The following is a 27,845-nucleotide window of genomic DNA, read 5'->3' on the forward strand; positions in this document are numbered from 1 at the left end:
GCCTGGGGCTGTATTCGTGTGAGTATGTGTGTATGTGTGTGAACTTGTGTGTGTGTGCAAGCTTGTGTGTGTGTGTGTGTGTGTGCATGCTTGTGTATGTGTGCATGCTTGTGTGTGTGTGTGTGTGCATGCTTGTGTGTGTGTGTGTGTATGTGTGCATGCTTGTGTGTGTGTGAGTGTGTGTGTGTGTGTGTGTGCATGCTTGTGTATGTGTGCATGCTTGTGTGTGTGTGTGTGTGTGTGTGTGCATGCTTGTGTGTGTGTGTGTATGTGTGCATGCTTGTGTGTGTGTGTGTGTGTGAGTGTGTGTGTGTGGGTGCCGTTCACGCATACGTGCTTGTGTCTAGCCTCCACACCGACCTGTCCGTTGAGGGCCTTGCGCTGTGCGGCCGGTGTGTTGGCGTAGGAGCTGATGGAGGAGCTGGTGTTGATGTCATCTGTGTCGACGGTGTCACTGACGCCACTGCTCACTGAGCTGCTGTCATCCCAGCTGGGAGAGAAAGGAGAAAAAGATAGGTTGAATTAAACAGCACCATATTAACCAGGGTAAAGAGAGGTGACATGCCAGCCACGACAAAAGAGAAGAGCGGCAAGGGCATACCCAAAAGGGATTCGTTTTAAAAAAGAAAAACGGTACAAAATGTGCCTTTAATAAACAGATACCTCATTTGTAAATGGAGCTGAACAAGGGTTCGGTGTGTGGTTGAATGGGCGCAACCGAAGAGGACTCTCCAATTAAATCAGTGTTACATTTTCTACTTCAGAGCCTTCGTCTTATTTCCAGCCGAGGAATCGGCCGAATATTGTGAATATTTCACATTTCATTACTATTCCTCTATGAAGCAACACATACGCTCTACCAGGGCTCTCCAACCCACTTCCCGGAGAGCTACAGTCCTGTACCTTTTCCCTCCAACCCTAATCTAGCACGCCTGCTTCTGATAATCATCTGGTCGATAAGCTGAATCGAGTTAGAAACTGGGGTTGGCGCCACAACCTACAGGAGGGTAGCTCTCCGAGGAACAGGGTTGGAGAGCGCTGCTCGAGACGGACGACGGCAATGTGTCGCTCACTCTGGCTCGGAATAGGAATCCGCTGACAGTGTAGACGCCCTACTAGCCTGGCTAAAGCTCCGTGACCGTACAAGCTGGTGAACCCGCGGAGACGGGAGGGATATTTTATGTGTGAGCGTAATTCCCGGGTGATAACACACAGTCGTTCTCTGCACCAGGGAGAAAAGCCCTGCTAAGAGGCAGGGTGAATGTACGACAAGGCTCACTGTCGGGCAGCAGCATAGAGCCCCGAGCTGCCTGGAAATCTCAGTCACACACACACACACACACACACACACACACACACACACACACTGACTGGAGGCTGTCCATCAAAACAACTAACCTTGAACAGGAGACTAACCTTGAACAGGAAGGTTCTACAACACACACAAACTAGTCTTTAACCCCACTTTGAACAATTATACAGGCTGTGTTTGTCTATCCCCAACCCTGAAGCGGGGTAGGGGACGGGGGGGCGGTCGCCCGGGAGACTAGAGTGTGTGTGTGTGTGTGTGGGGGGGGGGGGGCATGCAAGAGAGACTAGAGTGATATCTAGAAAGACTATGGATGAGACAGGACCACAGGGAGGGAGAAAGAGTTAAAAGCTGCCTTGACAACAATTCAAGACCACGCACAAGCGCGCGTGCCCACACACACACACACAGCTGCTATTGTCTCCTGGTGTTTGGATTAGTGTCATCCAGGGACAGATCCGTCACCTCTAATGCGACAGACACACGCAGCCCTGTCGCTACAGACGCACACACTGAAACACATCCGCGTGTCCTCACTGACTTTGGCTTAAGCCCCAGGAAGCATCTGTCCCTCATCTGCAGACAGGATGATGTCATGAATCATACTTCAAACACACACACACACACAGCCCTTTACAACATACTGGGGAATCTTACATTAACAAACTATCATCATGCAGATCTGATATCTATCACAAGCACTGCAGTCTGTAGCTTAAGTGCCGAGGCTCGGACGCTTTGAAGTTGCCTTAAACCCACAGTATGTCTGTTCTGGACAGGACTGCAGACAGAGCGAACTGGTGAGAGATTTAGACTGACCACAGCCGTCTAAACATGTTCACACAGCCATATGGGGGATAGTCCCCCCCCCCCCCCCCACGCACAGAGACGGAGAGACAGAGAGAGAGCGAGAGAGAAACATCACAGACCAACTGAGAATCTAAGGTTCTTGTCCATATTTAAAATCTAGTATCCTTCTGAAGATGTAGATTAGCCCATTTTCAAAAGGAAAAAGAGCCATCACACACACTCTCTTACCTGGCCAGAGTTCCTGGGAGGCCGTGGGAATCTGGAGGGTGGGGGAGAATGCCGAGTTGGACAGAGAGCTTCATGAGTCCATACCGCTGAGTTACACACTGAGCTAGCCAACCTCTCTCACTTTCTGCTTCTCTCACTCTACCCCTCTCGTTCTGCCTCCGCCAGTCTCTCTCTCTCTCTCTTTCTGCTTCTCTCACTCTACCCCTCTCCTTCTGCCTCCGCCAGTCTCTCTCTCTCTCTTTCTGCTTCTCTCACTCTACCCCTCTCCATCTGCCTCCGCCAGTCTCTCTCTCTCTCTTTCTGCTTCTCTCACTCTATCCCTCTCCTTCTGCCTCCGCCAGTCTCCCTCTCTCTCTTTCTGCTTCTCTCACTCTACCCTCTCCTTCTGCCTCCGCCAGTCTCTCTCTCTCTCTTTCTGCTTCTCTCACTCTATCCCTCTCCTTCTGCCTCCGCCAGTCTCCCTCTCTCTCTTTCTGCTTCTCTCACTCTATCCCTCTCCTTCTGCCTCTCCCTCTGCCAGTCTCACTCTCTCTTTGTGTCTGCCTCCTCCCTCCCACTCCGCCTTTATCCCATGCTCACTCTGGCCCTTTCTGTTTTTCTGACTGTGTCTTCTGCACTCATCATCCCTCCCTCTTTTCTCTCTCCTGTTGCCTTATCTCCTCTTGCATATTCCCCCGTCTCTCTTTCTCCCTGGACTGAGTGAGGGAACCGTGAAAGAGAGAGAGAGAGAGAGAGTGTTCCCTCCTAGTGCATGTAACCTGACCTTCCCCAAGCCCAGTTAACCAGCTCACTGCCGCAGCCGAACCAGTAACGTCACAGCAACAATGACAAACTCTCCCAAATGTTTGTGTCGTTGTTGTAATTAAATGTAACCTTTATTTAACTAGGCAAGTCGGTTAAGAACCAATTCTTAATTACAATGACGGCCTACCGCTAACAGTGGGTTAACCGTCTTGTTCAGGGGCAGAACAACAGATTTTTTACCATGTCGGCTCAGGGATTCGAACCAGCAACCTTCAAAATCCTACGGAACCAAAATAAGTCATCCTCAAAAGACCCAACAGCAGTATGAAGCTACAGCACGGTCATAGTATGGATCACAGCCACACAGACAGATTCGACCAGATTCGCCCATTCAAAACATCATTCCTTACTATCATCAACTAAGACATTCCCAAATCCAACATACCCAACTTCCCCATCCATGTCGGTGTGTGCGATCCCCGGAGTTCCCCGACAGATCCACCCTGACTAACTGCCAGCCCATTACTAATTAGAGATCAGCCCAGCAAACATGGCCCGAACCCATAGCCTCCTACTGGCAGCACAACCTACCTATTAACTACCGCCCAGCCATTTAGAGCCCATCAGGAAGGACAGCGACACTAACCACAGCCCCCCCCCCCCTACCCATTGATCTTAGGAAAGAGAAGCAGTGCCAAGCATGGAAATGCAAACAGCGAAAAGCCAGAAGGTTATGGGTTCAATTGATGTGTGTGGATCCACAATCAATTGACTTGTGCGTCGATTACAGAGCAGGGAAATCTCTCTTCGTACGACGGAGAACTTCACAGCTGTGTGGTGGCTTGCGGAAATGGAGTTAAATGGATTCATTTGAGCATTGGCCTTTAGGATGAGGTTAGGTGTACAGACAGACTATTCTCTTTTTAAAAGTATATGGTGAAAATAAAATGTAAAAAACAACAACACACTGCCTTTGTAAGCATCAGGCATGACGGTGATGATGAAAGGTGGGAGGGAGTCCTGGGAGACTGCAACGCTCACATTCACAAGTCCCTCGGCAAATTTAATTCAAATAATTAGAAAAGCTATGTAACAGTAGGAGGGAGAGAGACAGTAGGTGGATGGAGAGAGACAGTAGGTGGATGGAGAGAGATGGAGGGAAACAGTAGGAGGGAGAGAGAGAGATGGAGAGAGACAGTAGGAGGGAGAGAGACAGTAGGTGGATGGAGAGAGATGGAGGGAAACAGTAGGAGGGAGAGAGAGAGATGGAGAGAGACAGTAGGAGGGAGAGAGACAGTAGGTGGATGGAGAGAGACAGTAGGTGGATGGAGAGAGATGGAGAGAGACAGTAGGTGGATGGAGAGAGATGGAGAGAGACAGTAGGTGGATGGAGAGAGAGAGAGATGGAGAGGGACAGTAGGTGGAGAGAGAGAGATGGAGAGAGACAGTAGGTGGAGAGAGAGAGATGGAGAGAGACAGTAGGTGGAGAGAGAGAGATGGAGAGAGACAGTAGGTGGATGGAGAGATGGAGAGAGACAGTAGGTGGATGGAGAGAGATGGAGAGAGACAGTAGGTGGAGAGAGAGAGATGGAGAGAGACAGTAGGTGGATGGAGAGAGAGAGAGAGATGGAGAGACACAGTAGGGGGAGAGAGAGAGAGATGGAGAGAGACAGTAGGTTGGAGAGAGAGATGGAGAGAGACAGTAGGTGGAGAGAGAGAGAGATGGAGAGAGACAGTAGGGGGGAGAGAGAGATGGAGAGAGACAGTAGGGGAGAGAGAGAGATGGAGAGAGACAGTAGGGGAGAGAGAGAGATAGAGAGAGACAGTAGGTGGGAGAGAGAGATGGAGAGAGACAGTAGGTGGGAGAGAGAGATAGAGACAGACAGTAGTGGAGAGAGAGAGATGAAGAGAGACAGTAGGCGGAGAGAGAGAGAGAGAGATGGAGAGAGACAGTAGGCGGAGAGAGAGAGAGAGAGAGAGAGATGAAGAGAGACAGTAGGTGGAGAGAGAGAGAGAGAGAGAGAGATGAAGAGAGACAGTAGGTGGAGAGAGAGAGAGAGAGATGAAGAGAGACAGTAGGTGGAGAGAGAGAGAGAGAGAGATGAAGAGAGACAGTAGGTGGAGAGAGAGAGAGAGAGAGATGAAGAGAGACAGTAGGTGGAGAGAGAGAGAGAGAGAGATGAAGAGAGACAGTAGGTGGAGAGAGAGAGAGAGAGAGAGATGAAGAGAGAGTAGGTGGAGAGAGAGAGAGAGAGAGATGAAGAGAGACAGTAGGTGGAGAGAGAGAGATGGAGAGACACAGTAGGGGGAGAGAGAGAGAGATGGAGAGAGACAGTAGGTGGAGAGAGAGAGATGGAGAGAGACAGTAGGTGGGAGAGAGAGATGGAGAGAGACAGTAGGTGGAGAGAGAGATGGAGAGAGACAGTAGGTGGAGAGAGAGAAAGATGAAGAGAGACAGTAGGGGAGAGAGAGAGAGACAGTAGGTGGGTGAGAGAGAGAGAGAGAGATGAAGAGAGACAGTAGGTGGAGAGAGAGAGAGATGGAGAGAGACAGTAGGTGGGAGAGAGAGATGGAGAGAGACAGTAGGTGGAGAGAGAGAGATGAGAGAGACAGTAGGGGAGAGAGAGAGAGAGACAGTAGGTGGGAGAGAGAGATGGAGAGAGACAGTAGGTGGGAGAGAGAGATGGAGAGAGACAGTAGGGGGGAGAGAGAGATAGAGACAGACAGTAGGGGGGAGAGAGATGAAGAGAGACAGTAGGCGGAGAGAGAGAGAGATAGAGAGAGACAGTAGGCGGAGAGAGAGAGAGAGAGAGATGGAGAGAGACAGTAGGTGGAAAGAGAGAGAGAGATGGAGAGACACAGTAGGGGGGAGAGAGAGAGAGATGGAGAGAGACAGTAGGTGGAGAGAGAGAGAGATGGAGAGAGACAGTAGGTGGAAAGAGAGAGAGAGATGGAGAGACACAGTAGGGGGGAGAGAGAGAGAGATGGAGAGAGACAGTAGGTGGAGAGAGAGAGAGATGGAGAGAGACAGTAGGTGGAGAGAGAGAGAGATGGAGAGACAGTAGGTGGACGGAGAGAGATGGAGAGAGACAGTAGGTGGATGGAGAGAGATGGAGAGAGACAGTAGGTGGAGAGAGAGAGATGGAGAGAGACAGTAGGTGGATGGAGAGAGAGAGAGATGGAGAGAGACAGTAGGTGGAGAGAGAGAGATGGAGAGAGACAGTAGGTGGATGGAGAGAGATGGAGAGAGACAGTAGGTGGATGGAGAGAGAGAGAGATGGAGAGACACAGTAGGTGGATGGAGAGAGATGGAGAGAGACAGTAGGTGGATGGAGAGAGAGAGAGATGGAGAGACACAGTAGGTGGATGGAGAGAGATGGAGAGAGACAGTAGGTGGATGGAGAGAGATGGAGAGAGACAGTAGGTGGATGGAGAGAGATGGAGAGAGACAGTAGTTGGATGGAGAGAGATGGAGAGAGACAGTAGGTGGAGAGAGAGAGATGGAGAGAGACAGTAGGTGGAGAGAGAGAGATGGAGAGAGACAGTAGGTGGAGAGAGAGAGAGATGGAGAGAGACAGTAGGTGGAGAGAGAGAGAGATGGAGAGAGACAGTAGGTGGATGGAGAGAGATGGAGAGAGACAGTAGGTGGATGGAGAGAGAGAGAGATGGAGAGACACAGTAGGTGGATGGAGAGAGATGGAGAGAGACAGTAGGTGGATGGAGAGAGATGGAGAGAGACAGTAGGTGGATGGAGAGAGAGAGAGATGGAGAGACAGTAGGTGGATGGAGAGAGAGAGAGATGGAGAGACACAGTAGGTGGATGGAGAGAGATGGAGAGAGACAGTAGGTGGATGGAGAGAGATGGAGAGAGACAGTAGGTGGATGGAGAGAGATGGAGAGAGACAGTAGGTGGATGGAGAGAGATGGAGAGAGACAGTAGGTGGATGGAGAGAGATGGAGAGAGACAGTAGGTGGATGGAGAGAGAGAGAGATGGAGAGACACAGTAGGGGGAGAGAGAGAGAGAGATATAGAGACAGTAGGTGGGAGAGAGAGATAGAGAGAGACAGTAGGGGGGAGAGAGAGATAGAGACAGACAGTAGTGGAGAGAGAGAGAGAGATGAAGAGAGACAGTAGGCGGAGAGAGAGAGATGAAGAGAGACAGTAGGCGGAGAGAGAGAGATGGAGAGAGACAGTAGGCGGAGAGAGAGAGAGATGGAGGGAGACAGTAGGCGGAAAGAGAGAGAGAGAGAGATGATGATAGACAGTAGGTGGATGGAGAGAGATGGAGAGAGACAGTAGGTGGAGAGAGAGATGGAGAGAGACAGTAGGTGGAGAGAGAGAGATGGAGAGAGAGTAGGTGGAGAGAGAGAGATGGAGAGAGACAGTAGGTGGAGGGAGAGAGAGAGATGGAGAGAGACAGTAGGTGGAGAGAGAGAGATGGAGAGAGACAGTAGGCGGAGAGAGAGAGATGGAGAGAGACAGTAGGCGGAGAGAGAGATGGAGAGAGACAGTAGGTGGAGAGAGAGAGAGATGGAGAGAGACAGTAGGTGGAGAGAGAGAGAGATGGAGAGAGACAGTAGGTGGAGAGAGAGAGATGGAGAGAGACAGTAGGTGGATGGAGAGAGATGGAGAGAGACAGTAGGTGGAGAGAGAGATGGAGAGAGACAGTAGGTGGAGAGAGAGAGAGAGAGATGGAGAGAGACAGTAGGTGGAGAGAGAAAGATGGAGAGAGACAGTAGGTGGAGAGAGAGAGATGGAGAGAGACAGTAGGTGGAGAGAGAGAGATGGAGAGAGACAGTAGGTGGAGAGAGAGAGATGGAGAGGGACAGTAGGTGGATGGAGAGAGATGGAGAGAGACAGTGAGTGGAGAGAGAGAGATGGAGAGAGACAGTAGGTGGAGAGAGAGAGATGGAGAGAGACAGTAGGTGGAGAGAGAGAGATGGAGAGAGACAGTAGGTGGAGAGAGAGAGAGATGGAGAGAGACAGTAGGTGGATGGAGAGAGATGGAGAGAGACAGTAGGTGGATGGAGAGAGAGAGAGATGGAGAGAGACAGTAGGTGGAGAGAGAGAGATGGAGAGAGACAGTAGGTGGATGGAGAGAGATGGAAAGAGACAGTAGGTGGATGGAGAGACACCGTAGGTTTAGGTGGTATACCATATACCGGGTTATTTGAAAAAAGCCACGGGATGGTTTTTCAATACCATCAACACAGTCAAGTTATTTACTTTCAATAAATGTGAATATTTACTTTTTAAAGTTAATACCTGCAATCAACTTGTATAATACGCTATAGGAGATCAAGCAGATTGTGTTCATCATTTCAGCCGTCACATTGTTTTACATTATGAAGCTTACCGGAGTTCCCCCAGAACAGTTGAGCCAGTTAAACGTTCATCATTAAGGGCACAACAAGAGAAAGCGTGAGCTCCTAGCGTTCTATCGGTAAGTCTCTGCTCTGCGGCGCACATGAGGTGGTGGAGTCACACTTGTACGCAATTCACTACTGAATAGCTTGGAACGGCTTTCTGCCATGTTTTAGAAGTCAAAGAGCTCTGTCATCCGAGTTAACTGTGCAGATGCCATTCTTTCCCTGTGCTTCCTACTAGCGTTTTTTTCCCCTTCCTCCGTTCTTCTCTCCTCTGCTCCGTGTACACATGCTGCGATTACTTCAGAAAGGCCTGCATCACAACTTTGTTTATTTGCACAATTTCTCTCGTTCACTTTCGCTTGTAAATGTCCACACTCACTGAAAATGACAGTCGGTAGCTACTAGCTGTGCTTGCACAACTTCATGAGCTGGATTTGCCTGTCTTTGCAATTAGTTTATGTGCATTTTTGTTCTATAGCATTTAGCTAACAGCTTACTGTATGTGTGATTTCGCTATTACTTGTGCTAATTTTGTTAGAGTTTTGGTAATAGGTGGCTTTTTGTTGTTGTTGCATTTTTAGTGCCCCCTTGTGTGCTATGCCGGTAATACCGTAAATCCCGGGATGGCAGAGACAGTAGGTGAGAGAGAGAGAGACAGAGAGAGACAGCTGGGGAGAGAGACAGTAGGTGAGAGAATAGACTCTGAACTGACCCAAATTAACACATTCCTGGGCTACCCCCGTGTCCCCGAAGACCGCCCTCTGTTTTCACACACAGGTCAGGGGTCATAAACCCTGCTGTTATTCAACTGGGACCGCTGGCCAATGAGAAAGAGCTGCCGCTGGGGCTGGACCCATGGGAGTGTCCGACAGTGTCCTGAGAAAACCTTCTGTTTACGTTGTTCTCTGTTTGTTTAGTTGTTCTTATGTGGTCTCTGGGGAAGTGAGTTTTTTTTAGCTCTGCCCATATGGTTTTCCCAGCTAAGCTCACTCCAACTCTTACATACATTTACACACGTCGCCTCTCCTTGCAGCGATGGGACAAGACAAACTACCAGTTGGATATCACGAAACTGTGCTAAAAGTACCACATTTTAAAAAAGGAAGAAAATTACACATGCACGCACACACACACGCGCTCAAACGTTGGCAACCTCGGGACGATAAGGAATTTCCTCCGTTTAAAGGGGGAGCTACTATTACTCAAGACTGTTGTGGGATCAGATGACTTAGTCCTGTCGACTGCTGTCAGAGACAGTGTGAGTGGATTGGATATGGGTTTACACACTAAAACATGAGCTCCCTCTAATATATAGGTCACAGATGACGTCATGGGGAAAGAGACAGAGGAGAGGCTTCAACACTCAGAGACACACGCGCGCGCGCACAAGCACACCCTTACTCCGTCAAGACTGTATTGCTTTCAAAAAGACAGACACGTTTGTTTTACGGAAATCAAACCGAGGATGAGAAAAGAGAGTCTCGAGGAGGCATTACCGTCTGTCGTATCACCGACCGCGACGACGGGCGCAAACAGATATGTTTTTAGGAGTGTCCCATCATGAGGACTCCAGCTTGCCTGCGCCACTACTGCCTCGACACAACTAACCCTGACCCCCAAAACTCCTCCCAACCTATTCTGTAGTGTAGAGTAGACCGCCAGTAGGAACACAAACCAGTGTGTGTGTGTGTGTGTGTGTGTTGTATCTAAAGCATGTGTTTGGGCCTGGGCTGTGTGTGTACTGACTGAGCCGACTCTACACACAACCACTGTTTGGCTGTCGCTGTGTAAACACCACCTCTGACCCCTCTATACACAGGGAGGAGTGAGGGAGACGGGGAGGGAGGGAGAAGGAAGGGAGGGAGACGGGGAGGGAGGGAGAGGGAAGGGGAGGGAGGGAGAGGGAAGGGGAGGGAGGGAGACGGGGAGGGAGGGAGAGGGAAGGGGAGGGAGGGAGAGGGAAGGGGAGGGAGGGAGACGGGGAGGGAGGGAGAGGGAAGGGGAGGGAGGGAGAGGGAAGGGGAGGGAGGGAGAGGGAAGGGGAGGGAGACGGGGAGGGAGGGAGAGGGAAGGGGAGGGAGGGAGAGGGAAGGGGAGGGAGATGGGGAGGGAGGGAGAGGGAAGGGAGGACAGGGAATGAGGGAGGGCAGTTTGAACAGGACCCTGGGGATTGGGTGTGAGAATATGGGAGGGGGTGAGGGAGAAACGGGAGAGAGGGATACAGGGTGAGGGAGTGAATGGGCGGGTGGAGTGAGGGAGGGAGAGGTAGAGAACGGGCAGGCACAGGGTAAGAGAGAGGGCAAAGGAGCGGCAGAGAGGATCTTGGACAGGACTCGGTGCATTCCTTCTCCGTGTGGACATTCCGGGCCGGAGTTGTGGGGTGGTTAAATGACACAGCTGGTCCCCGCAGCACAGAGAAATGACACGGCGACTGCACTACAGAGTCAGGAATGCATCTCTCCCTCTAGTCTCTCTCTTTCTAGCCTCGTTTCTCATTTGACTAGCTCGAGTAAACAGATTTTAGATATGAAACAAACATCACCTAAAAACTACATGACATTTTTCTTGCATTCTTTGACTCTTGCACACAAATATCTCTCTCTCTCTCGTTGAGTAAACGGTGCACTGCTTTGAGTCAACCGACTGACCCTGATCCATAAAACAAAGTACAGATGTGGGATACAGACCACTGCATGCACATACACACTGATCGAAAGGACCCAGTGGGAGGCAGACAAGTGTGGAATTTCACATTAACAGAAGACACACACACCAGACAATATACACACACACACACACACACACCTAATTTCTCCAGTCCTCAGGTGTTTTGTGTGTGCGTGTGTGTGTGTGTGTGTGTGAGCCTCCCTCCCATACTAAGTGTGGATAAATCACATTGATCTTGTTACCTTGGGTATCGCCACAAACCTGCACATTTTTACCCCCACTCAGCAAAATGTCTTTCAACTCCTCCGTGAGGTAGAGGAGGGCACCACTTAACCTTTGCCACGTTACGCAGGCCAAGGTGACAGGTGAGGCTCAGCAACCCCTCACAGCAGAATCCGTCTATAAACTTTTAACGAAAACATCCTCCAAAGTGGCAGGGGATGGAAGGTGTTTTCATTTCTCTCTCTTTCAGTCTCTCTATCATTGCGATGCAGTGTCCTGATGGCAGGCAGTCAGTGTGTCCCCGTGCTGACATCCCTGCCACACTCTCTGACACAGCAAGGCTCAACGCCACTTCCCTAAGCACTAATCCAATAGGAGTCAGCCAGCCGGAGACAAAGGCATAGACCATTACAGCAGAGTGTGTGAGTGAGAGAGAGAGAGAGAGGAGATAACTGTGTGTAAGAACCACACCCTCAATGTGCGTGTGCGTGTGCCTCCCTCCCATACTAAGTGTGCTGGTGACAGAGGGGAAGTCCAGGGGGAAGAGGGGGTTCATAGATGCACCAGTATCCACAGCTACAACTACATCAGTAAACGCTCCTAGGAGTCTCTCTCTATTCATCTCTCTCTCGCCGTCTCTCTCACACACACACACACACACACACGTCTCAGATTCCCCTCCTCCACTACAACTTGTTAAATCCTACCGTCCATCTTTCCCTTCTCTTCCTGTCCATTTTCCTCCGCTATACGTCGCCCTCTTTGTCCCAGTTGTATCCTCTCTCCCTTTCTGGTAATATACTGTTACATCTGAACTATGACCTATGACCCAGTCATAGGGTGCGCGAGCTCAGGAGTACAGGAGCACCTCTGCAGCTGGGGTACGTGGGTGTGTGTTTTGGGGGTTGGGTATTGGTGACTTGGGCGAACGGTTCAGCTGAAAGCCCGACGCTCAAAGAGAAGCTCCAGATATCAGACACTGGGTAGAACGGTGTTGAGACGGCACTAGCATGCCGCCAGCGTTTCAGCTGAAAGCCCGACGCTCAAAGGGAAGCTCCAGATATCAGACACTGGGTAGAACGGTGTTGAGACGGCACTAGCATGCCGCCAGCGTTTCAGCTGAAAGCCCGACGCTCAAAGGGAAGCTCCAGATATCAGACACTGGGTAGAACGGTGTTGAGACGGCACTAGCATGCCGCCAGCGTTTCAGCGCAGCGTTATATGAGTTTACAGAGACACGCCACAGAGGAAACGGGGGAAACGTGCTGTTCTTGCATAAAAGATGTCGAAAGGGGATTTGTAGCATTTTGCATTCCATGTATAAGTCGAGAAGCGTGTGTGTGTGTGTGTGTGAGCGAGACTGAGGAAAAGAGAGCCAGAGAGAAGCCTAGAAGCAGACAAAGGGTGGGAGTGGTCCTTTGATCCATTTTCACAGCTGATCAAACCAAAAGTAAGAGTGCTCCCAAAAACAATGACTGCAGACGTCACCGTATCCGCTACTCCAACCATTGAAGAACTCACGCAGGTAGAAAGCTGTCAGTAGTAGCGCCACCCAAACACAAAGACACACCGATGATAGCATTAAGCCAGTAGCAACCCATCTTCTCCTCTTGCCTCACTATCCAAAACACTCCTTGGTATTCCGGACCAGAGCCCACGTGCTGCCGGAATCACGAGACTCTCAAAATGAACGCAGAGGAATAACTTTTGCAGGGTTGATGTCGGATCTGATCCTAGAGGGTGACGTTACGTGAACAGTCTAAGCACCAGACACATTGAAATGTTATTGGGGGCACTGGGTTTAACACACACACAGTGTATTATCATACAAAAAGGCCTCCTGGTTATCAGAGAAACATGATCGGTGGTTCATGAAATGCCTGGAGAACGAGAGAGAGGAAGAGAGAGGGGTAGAGAGAGAGAGAGGAAGGGAGAAAAGACTGCGACTGTACATGTTTAGAGCCTGGAGCAAAACCACAGCATCCTCTTCGCCGGAGAGAGGGAAACAGGGAAACACACACCACACAACAGAGAGAGAGAGAAAGAGAGAGACCGAGGAAAGAGGAGGGAGCGACAGAGCAAGGGGGGGGGGGGGAATGAGGATTCCTCAAAGGAGAGCTAAAAGAGAGGAAGAGAGAGGGGTAGAGAGAGAGAGGAAGAGAGAGGGGTAGAGAGAGAGAGTAAGCGATCCTGTCCACCCGTTTTACTGCCAGGTGCAACCTTTACCTGAGCACCTCCCTTCTCCTCAATTGCCTGAGGGACCTAGTCAAGTCCAGACAGGTACGGAAAATGGGCATTGGGGATGCTGTGGTGCTGGGGTGCTGTGGTGCTGGGATGCTGTGATGCTGGGGTGTTTGAGAGGGTGCTGGAAATAACTATAACTCCTAGGGCTGTACACACACACACACCCTGGGGAGTGGAAGGTGTAAAAACCTACCCAGAGATCCACTAACATCACACACACACACAACGAGTGAAGAACGGAGAGAAATAAGAGACGAAGGAGAGGACCAAGGGATATACTGTATTTATTATTGTAATGTTCAAAGGGTGGTTTGGGGCTTTCCTATTTCTCCCTCCTATCTGTTTCATACTGTATCTGCAAGAACACACACACACACACACCACAGTCACACACGTAGACACACCACAGAAAAGAGTGTCTCTTTGTCTGGTCGGACAAAAGGAATTCAAATCAGAGGACGGATTGTTACAGACGAGTTACTTCCTCTTTCTCTGGCCGTGAAATGAAAGAGCTGATGAATGAGCTGAAAGACACACACACATTAATTAAATGTGAAACTCGCAGTCCTTTGTCGCTATGGGTCCGTGTCGTCCCATAACTAAAAGGGATTCTTCGGCAACGATAGTGCCAGTTTGAATCGTAATTTGCACACATCTGAGCGTGAAAACAGATGCAGTTGTAGTGACTAGCCCTTCTTCGTCTTCTGATTTGAGCCGTTTAATAGGAACCAGTCGGTGTCCTGGAGAGCTACAGAAAACACCGGCTTTTGTTCCAACCCAGCAAGGAAACACCTGATTCACGTCATCAACGGCAGCGTTCATCAATACCTTGATAAGTTGAATCATGTGTGTTAGTGCTAGGCTGAAACAAAAGCCTGCACACATCTGTAGCTCTCCAGGAGCCAGGGTTGGAGTCCACTGCACTAATTACTCTAGTTCTTGAGTTAGAATCTCCTGTCTTTAGGCACATTTTCCAACCTCCCCTTTGTGCACTATGACACATTGAAGCGCTTAGCCTGAGGTCACAAGGCTTTTACCCGATTGCCATGGTGATATCTGACACCCCAACCCCCAACCCTATCGCTGACTGGGCCCTAACGGCAGGCTAAGTTGCTGGTGTCCATAGCAGCATCATTAAGACATTAAAAGCTGATCTGTTTTATAGGTCTCCAATCCAGTGGTCTACCACAGCCCGTTACGGAGTGGCCAGCTAAGGAGCTGGACGCCACGTACACACACACACACACACACACACACACACGGTCAGCTATCAAATCCAACTCCCCACCTTCCCAAATAAGCTCCATTAACCCCCCCCCCCCAGTCATCTATTAAATTAGACTGATCTCATTTGAGCCCCCCCCCCCCATGCCACATACACACACACTTTCCCTGAAGCCATTTCAGCCCTGCTATATTCTGTTAACGCAGTTATCCACCACTTTCCAACTCTCCCAATTAATGCAAACCAAGACCAGTAACCACATTTATCAGACATTCCTTCAGGAGGGCTGCTCCAAATGTACCCTCCCCCGCCTCTACCCCCTCCCTCCTTGCCTTCCCCCAACCCTCCACCTCGGCGCTTTTTCAGAAAGGAGTGGAACGCTCTTTGAAGATCAGTCGGGAATATCAACAAAGAGAGACTACTGGCACAAGCATTGATGCACTATTAACACAATTAACTCCCAGATAGATGAAAGTGAAAAATACATACCACCTCGTTCCCAAAAACCTTTATCATTGAATTGCTTTTCAGACTCTCTCCCCTTTTTCTCTCATCAACAACTGCCAATAGGAAACAGCTCTCTCACACACACACATCTTTGAGGTTGTCTCTTTAGGACCCTGTATGAGAGGCGAAGGGCAGAGGTGAGAAAGATACCGTATGAGCAGGATGGTAGAAGAAAGAGCCAGGCAAAAGGTCAAGATGGCTCAGTGCGCGGTGCGAGGAGAGAGAGAGACTGGAAGCTTTCCTCTCTCACCTGAGGGGTTCGGAGGTGAGGGAGAAGGGCAGAAGAGGTGAGGGCTCAGGGGGTGTGAGAGAGGAGGAGGGAAGGAGGGGAGATGGAGGTCAAAAGGTGGGGAAAACAGGAAATCACTCACACCTGCAGACTGAGAGGAGTTATAGCTGCAGTCTTACTTAGCGTCACTCTTTCTTACAGAGCCCACTTCGGTCCCATACACCCGTCCGCTTCTCTTCCATACGAACACTAATGGTATAATGCCTCCACCCATTTCCCGCTGTCAATTATCCACATTAAACCACTCCCTCTCTCTCTCCCAGAAAGAGGTCAAACTGCTGCCCTGTTATCCTTTCCATTGATCCCACGCAGGTCACAAGGACACAAATCCAACCATTTTGTAATGTGACCCAATGTAAGGATCTCTCCCAATGATGCAGAGAAATGGTATGTGTGTGTGTGTGTGTCCTACCTGTCAGCGTCTCCCTGGCCCGTGGAGGTGTTGCGTTGGAGGGTCTCTCGTACCGCCGCCATGCCGTCAGGTAGACGGTTGAGTCGCCGCGTGTACAGGCTCAGACCGCTGTCCGTCATGTAGCTGGGATCAGAAAAGGTCAAAGGTCACATCAGAAAACACAAGGTTTTCAAAGTCAAAGCTCACGGTTAAAATTGCACAACACTTTTGCTGGAAATCAGTTCATTCTTGACGGATTCAAAAACTGAAATTGTTTGACTAAAAGAAGGCCGTTTTTTTGTGTCAGCTTTCAAGCCAGGAAGAAGAAGATCGAGTGTTGGGCCGTGCTCTGTCTAACGCCCCAGAGAGAGAGAGCCAACAACAAACAAGATGGCTGTTCCTTCTTGCTCTAAATAAAACCAACTAGGAGAGGAAAGAACATCCATCTTGTTTGTCCGGCCCAAGGCACCAGTCTCATAAATCAGATGAAATGGCTGCTGGTCGACTGGACCGGTCATTAACTCCACACATGCACAGAAGACCACAGACACGCACAAGTGCAGCTAGAGCCGTACTTCGCCTACCTTTCCAAGATGTTGTTCCTGGTGCAGTGTTAATGTTGGCAGCCTTTTATAGATTCAGTCTAGTCTTAAGTTATTTTGACTAAAATATCATTAAGGCTCAGTAAAATGTTGGTCATTTGACTAACAATTTGGTGTAGTTATTATCAAAATGACGAAAACAATCGGCCATTTTTTCCCCTTCAACTAAATAGCCTTTCATTTTAGTCACATAACATTTGTATTGCTTCATTAACCTGCTTGTGTTCCTATCTCCAACAACGCAGTAGTGTCTAACAGTTCACAACAATACACACTAATCTAAAAGTCAAATAATTATATAAATATTAGATCGAGGAATGTCGGAGTGGCATTGACTAAAACGCTGTATTCTATTCCATTTTAGTCAATGCCACTTCGACATCGCTCAAGCTAATATTTATATATTTCTTAATTCCATTCTTTCACTTTAGATTTGTGTGTTGTCAATTGTTTGATACTACTGCACTGTTGGAGCTAGGAACACAAGCGTTTCGCTACACCCGCCATAACATCTGCTAAATATGTGTATGTGACCAAAACAATTAGATTTGATTAACATGGTAAAGATAAAGAATGATGCCTGTAAGTCCCACTAGATGGGCAGGTGGGACAATTGGCTATATCGTAAACATTTATGAAAACAACATTTTCAATTTTTGGGTCTTAAATTCACGGTTAGGGTCAGGCATAAGGTTAGGTTTCAAATCAGATTTTTTTTTAGAAGATCAACTATAGAAAAAGGCATGACTTTGCCACTGCCCAGATAGTGCGCCCTGTAGGCGGGCGTGGAATCCCACTGCCAACTCATTCTCTATGGTCAAACCTACAACACGTGGCTGAACCAGTTAGCTGCTAATGCCAATTTAGCATTGGTGGCTAAACATTCAAGGCCTGGCTGGGGGAGGAGGGGGGAGGGGACTGAGCTATCTGTGTCTGTTTAAATGGTTAAGACACGGGGAGGCTCCACCATATCACCACACACACACACACACACACACACACACACACACAGTGTATTATCATACAAAAAGGCCTCCTGGTTATCAGAGAAACATGATCGGTGGTTCATGAACTCCCCAGGCCACAGGCGTAATCTGGTCACACCATTTCCACGACAGCCATTGGAATAAGGGCTAATTTCGACCATTCAATCGATTGATGGCCGAGGTTGGGACCATTCATGCGCACATGTCAATTGAAAAAAAGGTCAAACGAAACGACGTGCATCTAGCTTGCAGTCTTTCCAGCTTCAGTTTGAAGTTGTTGTGTTAGCTGTGTTGTTGGCTAGCTCCTCTGAACAACAGTGTCCTGACGAGAGAGCACATTCTCTATGCCAGGTGAAATCACACCTCATTAGCTCATTGTTATGGATGTATCCAAATAAATGTCACTAGAAAACAGCTTCAACAAATGCAAATGGTTGCTGTTATTCTGGCTGCTCTTTGATGTGACTATAAATTAGCCGTAGTTGGCTAGCTAGCAAACAAGGGATAAAAATGTTACCAATGAAACATTTAGAACGAACAACTAGGCCGCGTCCATAGATACAGAACAAAAAGACTGAACGACTGGGTCGCGTCTCTAGCAACCGAATGGGTAGCAACCCTAGATTTGTGTCGGGTCTATATCTTGTGGTCTATGAAATAGGATGAATAATTTCATCAAAATAAAGTTAATGGCTCCCGGGTGTCGCAGTGGTCTAAGGCTGTGCCACCAGAGACTCTGGGTTCGAGCCCAGGCTCTGTTGCAGCCGGCCGCCACCAGGAGGTCCATGGGGCCACGCACAATTGGCCTAGCGTCGTCCGGGTTAGGGAGGGTTTGGCCGGTAGGGATATCCTTGTCTCATCGCGCGCTAGCGACTCCTGTGGCGGGCCGGGCGCAGTGTACAGCTGACCAGGTCGCTAGGTGCACGGTGTTTCCTCCGACACATTGGTGCGGCTGGCTTCCGGGTTGGATGCGCGCTGTGTTAAGAAGCAGTACGGCTGGTTGGGTTGTGCTTCGGAGGACGCATGGCCTTCGACCTTCGTCTCTTCCGAGCCCGTACGGGAGTTGTAGCAATGAGACAAGACAGTAACTACTAACAATTGGATACCACGAAATTGGGGAGTAAAAGGGGGTGGGTTAAAAAAATATATATATTTTAATTTAAAAAAAAGTAAAGTTCATGAAAACATGTCAATCATTATTTGAATATGTTGGTTACGCGTTGTATAAATGATAATGCCCTCAAAGCCGGTGTTTGGAGGATATATTGGCACAGTTTGCCAGCCTTCGACTTAAGTCTCGGGACTAACAATACTCGTGCCAACATATCCTCCATACACCGGCTTCTCGGGCATTATCACTTAAATATCCACTGTCATCATCATTCTCTCACATGGCCAGGGTAGTGGTACAGAACATGATGCCGGATCTAAATTGTAGCAGCTCTCTACTGCCTGGGAAGCCGATGTTTTTTATTTCATTTTTTATTTTGCCTTTATTTAACTAGGCAAGTCAGTTATGAACAAATTCTTATTATCAATGACGGCCTAGGAACGGTGGATTAGCTGCCTTGTTCAGGGGCAGAACGACAGATTTTTACCTTGTCAGCTCGGGGATTCGATCTTGCAACCTTTCGGTTATTAGTCCAACTCTCTAACCACCTGCCGCCCGTTTTACGTGATAATGCCTCCAAACATCGGCTTCGATCATTAACAGGTTACCAACATATTCAAATAATGATTGACATATTTTCATTAAAAACATTATTTTGATGAATTTATTCATACTATTTCATCCTTCCACAAGATATAGTCCCGACACAAATCTAGGGTTGCTACCCAAGCCGGCTGTTTTTTTTGTTCTGTTGGTTGCTAGAGACACGACCCAGTCGTTCTGTGTTTTTGTTCTGTATGTGTGGACGCAACCCAGTCATTCGTCTTAAATGTTCCTTTGCCATACTGGCTGGTAACATTTTTATCCCTTGTTTGCTAGCTAGCCAACTACGGCTAATTTATAGTCACATCAAAGAGCAGCCAGAATAACAGCTCAGCATTTGTTGAAGCTGTTTTCTAGTGACATTTATTTGGATACATCCATAACAATGAGCTAATGAGGTGTGATTTCACCTGGCATAGAAAATGTGCTCTCTCGTCAGGACACTGTTGTTCAGAGGAGCTAGCCAACAACACAGCTAACACAACAACTTCAAACTGAAGCTGGAAAGACTGCAAGCTAGATGCACTTCGTTTCGTTTGACCTTATTTCAATTGACATTTCTTGGTATATATCCATAAAAAAGGATGCCTGCTGATTCATGACGTCCCGACACGTTCATTTCTATGGGACAGCTGGAGATGGAATTTGAATATATTTAACAATGTTGCAAATGTCGGAGAGACAGACAGCAAGGTTTAAACAAATCTCCGCAGTTGAAAACAAAATGTTAGTCTAAAAAAAATGTGAGATAATGGCTAGATGGTTTTTATAGTGGAGATCAAGTTTATAAATTGCCTGGCTGGGCTGATGAGACCGTGGATTGTGCAGTTGGATGGAACAGAGTACATAGGCATTTTAACATCATAGATTGAGCCGGTGGTAATTTGTGGAATAGACGGTTTTGTTCAGCATTAGACCCAACCGTAGTATAATACTGAGCAGCGCCTGATCGCTCATCTCACTACGACTTTGTCTGGCGTCCCACCCTGAGCCAATCCCTAAGCATAGATGTAGAATATCATACTGCACTAGCAGGGGAATGGTTGGGCTCTTTCTTTTCATAACACTCACCTGCCCAGGTGTGTGTGTGTGTGTTTTGTTTGAGATACGTTATCTGAGTGCTTCAGGGGGAGCACTTAACCCCACCACTTTCAGGGCAGGTGGCTCTGCAGAAGTGATTATGTCGCAAGAGAAACTTTGAGCTTTGAGTTCATAGAACCGGGGTTACGTCGGTATACTCCGGTAGCTAGATGCCGGTTGTAATAAACGAATGGTGAAGCCCTTTCCTGCAGTCAAATGAACAAATCGCCCTTTAGTGGCATCGTGGGTGGAATGTTATTCATATTTTTAATAATTTCATAATTAATATACCTTGTTTTTTTTAACCTGCCGAAAATCCAGTGTTTCTATGTCAAACGGTTCTGTTATATGTATATAAAGTGTAATATTGGGATGCAAACTCATATTTGAAGACATTTCAACTCTATATCTGACATGGGACTTGTTTGTTCTTTTGTTTAAGCCCATAATCATGTGTGTGAGGTGTATACTTTTGTTTCAAAGTAGATTTGTTTAAGACTTCCCGAGAAACGGACTCTGATTTAGCCCACCGCACTAAAAGGCTAAGCTACAAAATATTATGACCCCATTACTGAAAGATAAGACTCTCTACATTGCCCATAAGCCGCACAGGACTCATTAGAACAGAGTGGACTGGACCGGACACTAAATCAGACTGGGGAGGAGGAGGAAAATAACATTACCAATGATGATGTTCTGTTCTACACAGAAGAGCATACAAAAGTATCGCCTGATGATCTCCTGAACTTCCCAATACCTTTCTGGTGCATTTCCGTCACTTCAAACCATACTTCCTATAGATTGAAATACTGTCAGAAGTATAGCCACAATTAAGCCCCTTTCATTTTACATGGTGGGGTCGAGAAAGGTTTGGTAACCCCTGAATTATGTGCTCTTAAACAAGGCTATTTTCCTTCCTCTTAACAAAAATCCTAAACTGCCTCAAAGTGTTGTTGTTGCTTGTTGATGTTTGACTCTGCTGCTGATGCCAGAATCGGGGAAAGTTGGCTCCCAGTGTGTAAATTAATATGATAATAACGATGACAGCATTGGTTTAAATTGCAGAGTATGACAGCCAAGGTATGCAGGGGGCCTGTTACAACATGGACACTGACTTCAACATGGGCACTGACTAGAAAACCAACAGGTTATGTGGCACAACGCTACTGGATTGAACTCACAGAGTGGAGCTACTGTCCTCTGGGAGACAGAGGTAGCATCTGATCTGGGCCACTATTCACGAAGAGTAGGAGTGCAGATCTAGAATCAGTTTTGACTTTCAGATCATAATTCATAAAATGATATGGACAGGGGAAACCTGATCCTAGATCAGCACTTCTAATCTGAGACGCTTTGCGGATTCGGGGCCTGGTCCCCAAAGACATATGCTTATCTAAATGTATACCATCTCAAAAAGCTATTACAGTATAACAGTATTTTTCCCTTTATTCCATACTACTTTTGGCTGAAACCATGTTCACGTTTGTACACATAGGGGAGATTACAAATACACTGGCGCCCTCTTGTGACACGACAGCCACTTATAACGCATTCATTCCCGAAACCTATGAGAAAGGGCGCAAAACCAACCAAGCCAGCCCCAAAAGGGATGAGTTGCAATTTGCAAAACACAATTTCTATGTTTTGACCCTGTCACCATATGCGAGTTCTCTCAGAATACTCACCCGCTCGTGACGTCATCAGGGCGCGCCGCGTTCTTGCTCAGCACATCCCCGTCACTCATGTAGCCCGTCACCTCCATGGCGATGCCCTCCAGGTCAATATCCTCCCCTCTCTCCCCCAGATCCATACCGAGGGCACCTCCCCGTCCCGCCAGCTGTCTCCGCAGGGGGCCAGGGTACAAGTAGCGCCCCCCCTGCCCCCCTCCTCCCAAGGCACGACCCCCGTAACCGTTCCCCGTGGAGGGGGCGTCCCCCGCCTGCAGACGAGGGCTGGACTGGCCCAGTCGCCATGACGACAGGGAGGGCCGAGAGGAAGTGAGGCTGAGGATGCTCCGCCCACTCCCGCCGCCACCGCTGATCTCCGTGGTGACGTTGCTGTCAAAGGTTGTCTCCAAGGTGCTGAGGTAGGGAGGGGGGGGGGGGAGCAGAAAAAAAGACTGAGTGTAAGACGAGACATTAGCTGAGCAGCATTAAACTGGACTAGACTAGACAGTGGGTAAGACCTCTCTGATCCTTTGAAAGGGAGCGCAAGCAGCAGGGAGAGAGACTGGGTCAGGAGCTTGAATCAAAATCCAAAGACAAGACCACTGCTCCATCAAGCCACTACAGGATCAAAGACACTGACATTCTCATAAAAAGGGGGGGGGGGTCATGCTGAAAGAACCAGACACAAGACACAGTCTAGTGGGGTTGGAGAACAAGCCCTCCATTACATACAAACTAGAATAGAGCATCAGACAGAGAAGTCTCAAACCGCAAAAGTTCAGAGCTGGTGTAATGGAGTCAGGTTTGTAGGCCTCCTTGCTCGCACATACTTTTTCAGTTCTGCCCACAAATGTTCTATAGGATTGAGGTCAGGGCTTTGTGATGGCCACTCCAATTCCTTGACTTTGTTGTCCTTAAGCCATTTTGCCACAACTTTGGAAGTATGCTTGGGGTCATTGTCCATTTGGAAGACCCATTTGCGATCAAGCTTTAACTTCCTGACTGATGTCTTGAGATGTTGCTTCAATATATCCACATCATTATCCTCACTCATGTTGCCATCTATTTTCTGCAGCAAAGCACCCCCACAACTTGATGCTGCCACCCTGTGGTTCACGGTTGGGATGGTGTTCTTCGGCTTGCAAGCCTCCCCCGTTTTCCTCCAAACATAACGATGGTCATTATGGCCATACAGTTCTATTATCAGACCAGAGGACATTTCTCCAAAAAGTACCATCTTTATCCCCATGTGCAGTTGCAAACCGTAGTCTGGCTTTTTTATGGTGGTTTTGGAGCAGTGGCTTCTTCTTTGCTGAGCTGCCTTTCAGGTTATGTCGATATAGGACTCGTTTTACTGTGGATATAGATACTTTTGTACCTGTTTCCTCCAGCATCTTCACGAGGTCCTTTGCTGTTGCTCTGGGATTGATTTGCACTTTTCGCACCAAAGTACGTTCATCTTCAGGAGACAGAATGCGTCTCCTTCCTCCTTCCTTCCTTGGGAAATTGCTCCCAAGAATGTACCAGAATGTGGAGGTCTGAAATTTTTCTTCTGAGCTCTTGGTTGATTTATTGATTTTTTCCCATGATGTCAAGCAAAGAGGCACTGAGTTTGAAGGTAGGCCTTGAAATACATCCACAGGTACACCTCCAATTGACTCAAATTATGTCCATTAGCCTATCAGAAGCTTCTAAAACCATGACATAATTTTCTGTAACTTTCCAAGCTGTTTAAAGCCACAGTTAACTTAGTGTAGGTAAACTTCTGACCCACTAGAATTGTGATAGTGAATTATAAGTGAAAAAATCTGTCTGTAAGCAATTGTTGGAAAAATTACTTGTGTCATGCACAAAGTAGATGTCCTAACCGACTTGCCAAAACTATAGTTTGTAGACAAGAAATTTGTGCAGTGGTTGAAAAACAAGTTTTAATGACTCCAACCTAAATTCTGGGGCAGAACTGAAAAAGCATGTGCGAGCAAGGAGGCATACAAACCTGACTCAGTTACACCAGCTCTGTCAGGAGGAATGGGACAAAATCACCCAACTTATTGTGGGAAGCTTGTGGAAGGCTACCCGAACCGTTTGACCCAAGTTAAACAATTTAAAGGCCATGCTACCAAATACTAATTCAGTGTATGTAAACTTCTGACCCACTGAGAATGTGATGACAGAAATAAAAGCTGAAATAAATCATTCTCTCTACTATTATTCTGACATTTCACATTCTTAAAATAAAAGTGGTGATCCTAACTGACCTAAGACAGGGAATTTTTACTTAAATGTCAGGAATTGTGTAAAACTGAGTTTAAATGTATTTGGCTAAGGTGCATGTAAACTTCTGACTTCAACTGTATGTATATGGATATATATATATTTAACCCCAAAATATATGGGGGATGGGAAATGATGCAGACAATTAGACTGATGGAAGCAACAAACAGAATGAAGAACTGAATCTGCAATATGGAGTCTGTTTGGATACTGGACTGGACACATGTTCTGGATCTGTCCATTCTCATTGCAGGGGAGGGGGGGGGGTTCTTACCTGTGTGAGATCTGAGTCCCCCGTAGACTGGACATAGTCTCTTCCAGGTTCTGGCGCAAATCTGCAATGTTTTTAACAGTCCGCAGCCGCCGTGTCTCTGGATCTTCTGCTGTACAGAACAAACATGGTGACTGAGCAAATAGGCACTAGTGGTGCGCGGGTCAACTGTTTGTTCACCCGCCCGCAACTGCTAATAACCCATCAGCAACCGCCAGACAATATGTTATAAAGTGAAAATCTGAGGCCCACACCCGACCCTAAACCGGCTAATATAGAAAATGCGCCGTAGGCTACAGTCAGAGTCAAACTCCGACGTCCTTTTTTGCCCGCATGGCTCGACTTTGACTTGTTCCTCCCCATTCCCAAAAACATTTGGCAAATGGTGTGTAGGCTATTTGGTGCCGGTACATAGGCTTACACGCTAATGCCAGATAGCCTAAAATAATGAAAGGAAAACGCTCAACGTAGCCTATAGATATAAATTGCACACGAATGATAAAAATTCCATAAATGTAAGGTATTGTTTTATCTTTATTGAACTAGTCGATGGCCCACCTGAAAGGTCCTCAATGGATGGCTGGCTGGTTTTAAAGGGGACGTTTTCTCCGCCCATTCCTCCTGACCCTGCCTCTGTCGCCATGATACCGTCCACGTCCGTTTGTGACCTAGATGATAACAAAGTGTCAAAGGTCAAAAGGAATATCTGGACCGGCTAATGACAGGAGAGGAAGTTCCTAAGTGGTGAGTGTAAGGGTAAGGCAGTGGGGGGGGGGGGGGGGGCTATTCATACAGGGGAGGATCAGAGGCAGGGTTGGGGAGTAACAGATTACATGTATTCCGTTACATGTAGGGGATTACAAAAAAAACCAGTGGACAGCCAGTGAGATATGCGCCCTTACAACAGCAGCACAGCGCAGATCCCAGCCGATGGAATAGAAGTGGAGCTTTAATTGCTCAATCTAATTGATAATGATAAAGAAAAGATCCATAGGCCTAATGGACACTTGTTAAAACCCGCACACTGTTGATAGACTTAAAGGGGCAATCTGTAGTTGGGGGGGGTGGATAACTAGAGGTGGTTAGAATGGCTCCATTCAGTGGCTCCACCCATATCACACTGGGACTGAGATACAGTGGTCTGGGGTGGGGTGAGCATACAAACACACAGTGGGAAAGTGACTCTAGGGGAAATTCCTAGCAAACAGCTTGCAGATGCCCACTAATGATCAGTGACTAATGACTTAGGATCCTTTCAAACTTTCTCAGGATACTATGACAGGTTCACAAAGGCTTGGTCGGGCAGACACATCATGACAAATGCTACAGTTGACAGTTTTGTCAGTCCAGAGTATGTGCCTCACTCACCTGTACATGAAGGGTGCTACGGTGGCTGTATTGGGGTGGCTGTGGTGCTGCTGGGGCTGAGGTAGCTGGACGCTGACCGTGTTGCAGGCTGTGCTCTGTGTGGCGCCACCACTTCCACCTTCCACCACCGGGGCGGCGCTGTTGCCCTGTTGTGAGGCCTTGCCCTCTGTGGAAGCCAGACTAGAGGTGGAGCTAGAGTGTCTGCTGTCCCTGTCCTTGTCCAGGTGTCCGCGGTGCAGGACCAGACCCCCCCCTAACCGCATGCTCCGGGGACGTTCCCCACACTCCTTCCCCCCTGCCGAGGGGGCCTTCCCCCCTACCCCTGAGGTTTTACCCCCTGGCTTTGGTATGCCGCTGTGTGCAGGGACAGAACTCTCCTTCTTGGCCACTTTGCTCCCTTTGGGTATGAAACTGGCGATTTTAGAAGTCCTCTTATTGGAAGAGGGTTCCGTTTCCATTGCGACAGTTGTAGTCGCTTCCTCCTTAGGCTCCTCCCCCCTGAGTTCCATCCTCTCTGTGGTGGAGATGTGTTTCCCTGCCTCTTTCCCTCTTTCCTTCTCCTTCCCCCTCTCCTTCTCTTTCTCCTTCTCCAGTCCTTTCACTGAGCTCTTTTTAGTGGTAAGAGCTCTACTGAATGTGCGCTGAGCGATTCCCCTCAGTGCGATCTTGGGGCTGCTGGTTGTTGTGGCGACGGTAGGGACATGGGTTGGGGCCACACCGTGGGTCGTCCCGTTACCGGTCCCGTTGACGCCGGGACGGGCGTTCCCCTCCGCCTCCTCCAGGGAGTCGGTGTTGGACCCTGCTTCTGCCCTCTCCACTCCACCAGCCCCGAGCTGCCGGGCGGGGGCACCGCAGTCCGCCTGAGCCCCCTGAGTGCTGGAGGACGAGGACTTAGATCCACTTTTGCTGTTAAACAGCTTGAGCTTCTCCAGCATAGACTTCTGTTGGATGACTTTAGGGGGGGGCTCGGTGGACGAGGAGGCCTTAGAGGAGGCATCCTTCTCCTGCTTGACAGAGAGCATGGCTGAGGAGGTGGTGTGCTTGGAGCTCACAGACTTACTCCTCCAGGGCTTGCTGCTGGAGTTGGGGTGGGGGATGGCCGAGGAGGAGGAGGAGGCTGGAGGGACGGGAGCCGAGGTAGAGGCGCTGTTGGCGGAAGTGCAGACGGCCGCTGGGGACGACGGAGCATGCTCAGTCATTACCGGAGTCTGTGAAGTCATGCCCTCCGAGGGTTCTGTGAGGAAGAGGAGGAAGAGGAAAAGGAGAGGATGAAGAGGTGGAAGGGATGAAGAAAAGGAGGAAGTGAGGCGAGGATAACCGAGAAGAGAATAGGAGTGAGAGGGGATTCGGAGATGAGAGGAGTGAAGAAGATGAAGAGGAGGAAGAGAAGGGGGAAAGCAGGAGTGGGAGAGAGGATAAGGAGAGAAATAAGAGATGGTTAGACAGATCAATCTTCACAGACCCCACACTAACTGTCCATATAAGGTCCTGCACTGTGGAAAGCTCAGGTTAGCCTGTGTTGACACAGTCAAACCCTGTCATGACTTAACGCCAGCGAACCCACGACACTCTGCAAACTATTAGAGACCTTGGACAATAACAATGTGAGTGCCCATCATAAACTATTTATAAAAACAATGAGGGAAAGTGCTTTAAAGTTAGGCCAAGGAATTTGAGCTGAGATACAACACTGCCACTGACGCCCCCTGGGAGGTCTGGATTGATGCTGGTCATTATCTTCCAATTCACAGAAAGACTTGCTCCACTCCAAGGCTGTATTCTGAAGTACTGTGGAAACGAGCTAGCTAAAATACAAAAACACAAAATATTTTCGTTCATTTGACTATTTTGTCTAAATTAAGGTTTTTACAGAAGAC

The 27,845-nt window shown here is 48.4% G+C and overlaps 1 protein-coding gene across 2 annotated transcripts in view; it reads right to left on the bottom strand.

Moving 5' to 3' along the window:
• LOC110506288 (neuron navigator 2) overlaps positions 1–27,845 on the bottom strand; it is a 130,305-nt gene that overhangs the window by 29,250 nt on the left and 73,210 nt on the right. Inside the window, exons 7-12 of one of the 2 annotated variants that reach the window (XM_090221779.1) lie at positions 25,969–27,202; positions 25,159–25,268; positions 24,604–24,709; positions 22,074–22,469; positions 16,028–16,150; positions 361–490 (exon numbers count right to left, since the gene is read on the bottom strand). In XM_090221779.1, coding sequence (XP_090077905.1) covers positions 361–490; positions 16,028–16,150; positions 22,074–22,469; positions 24,604–24,709; positions 25,159–25,268; positions 25,969–27,202 — 2,099 coding nt within the window. Of the gene's footprint in view, positions 1–333; positions 491–16,027; positions 16,151–22,073; positions 22,470–24,603; positions 24,713–25,158; positions 25,269–25,968; positions 27,203–27,845 lie in introns of both variants that reach the window. The other variant, XM_036963581.2, reaches the window with a different exon arrangement.

The sequence above is a fragment of the Oncorhynchus mykiss genome, chromosome 26 (assembly GCF_057628025.1).
Source record: "Oncorhynchus mykiss isolate SJ-2025 chromosome 26, ASM5762802v1, whole genome shotgun sequence".
Classification (NCBI taxonomy): domain Eukaryota; kingdom Metazoa; phylum Chordata; class Actinopteri; order Salmoniformes; family Salmonidae; genus Oncorhynchus; species Oncorhynchus mykiss.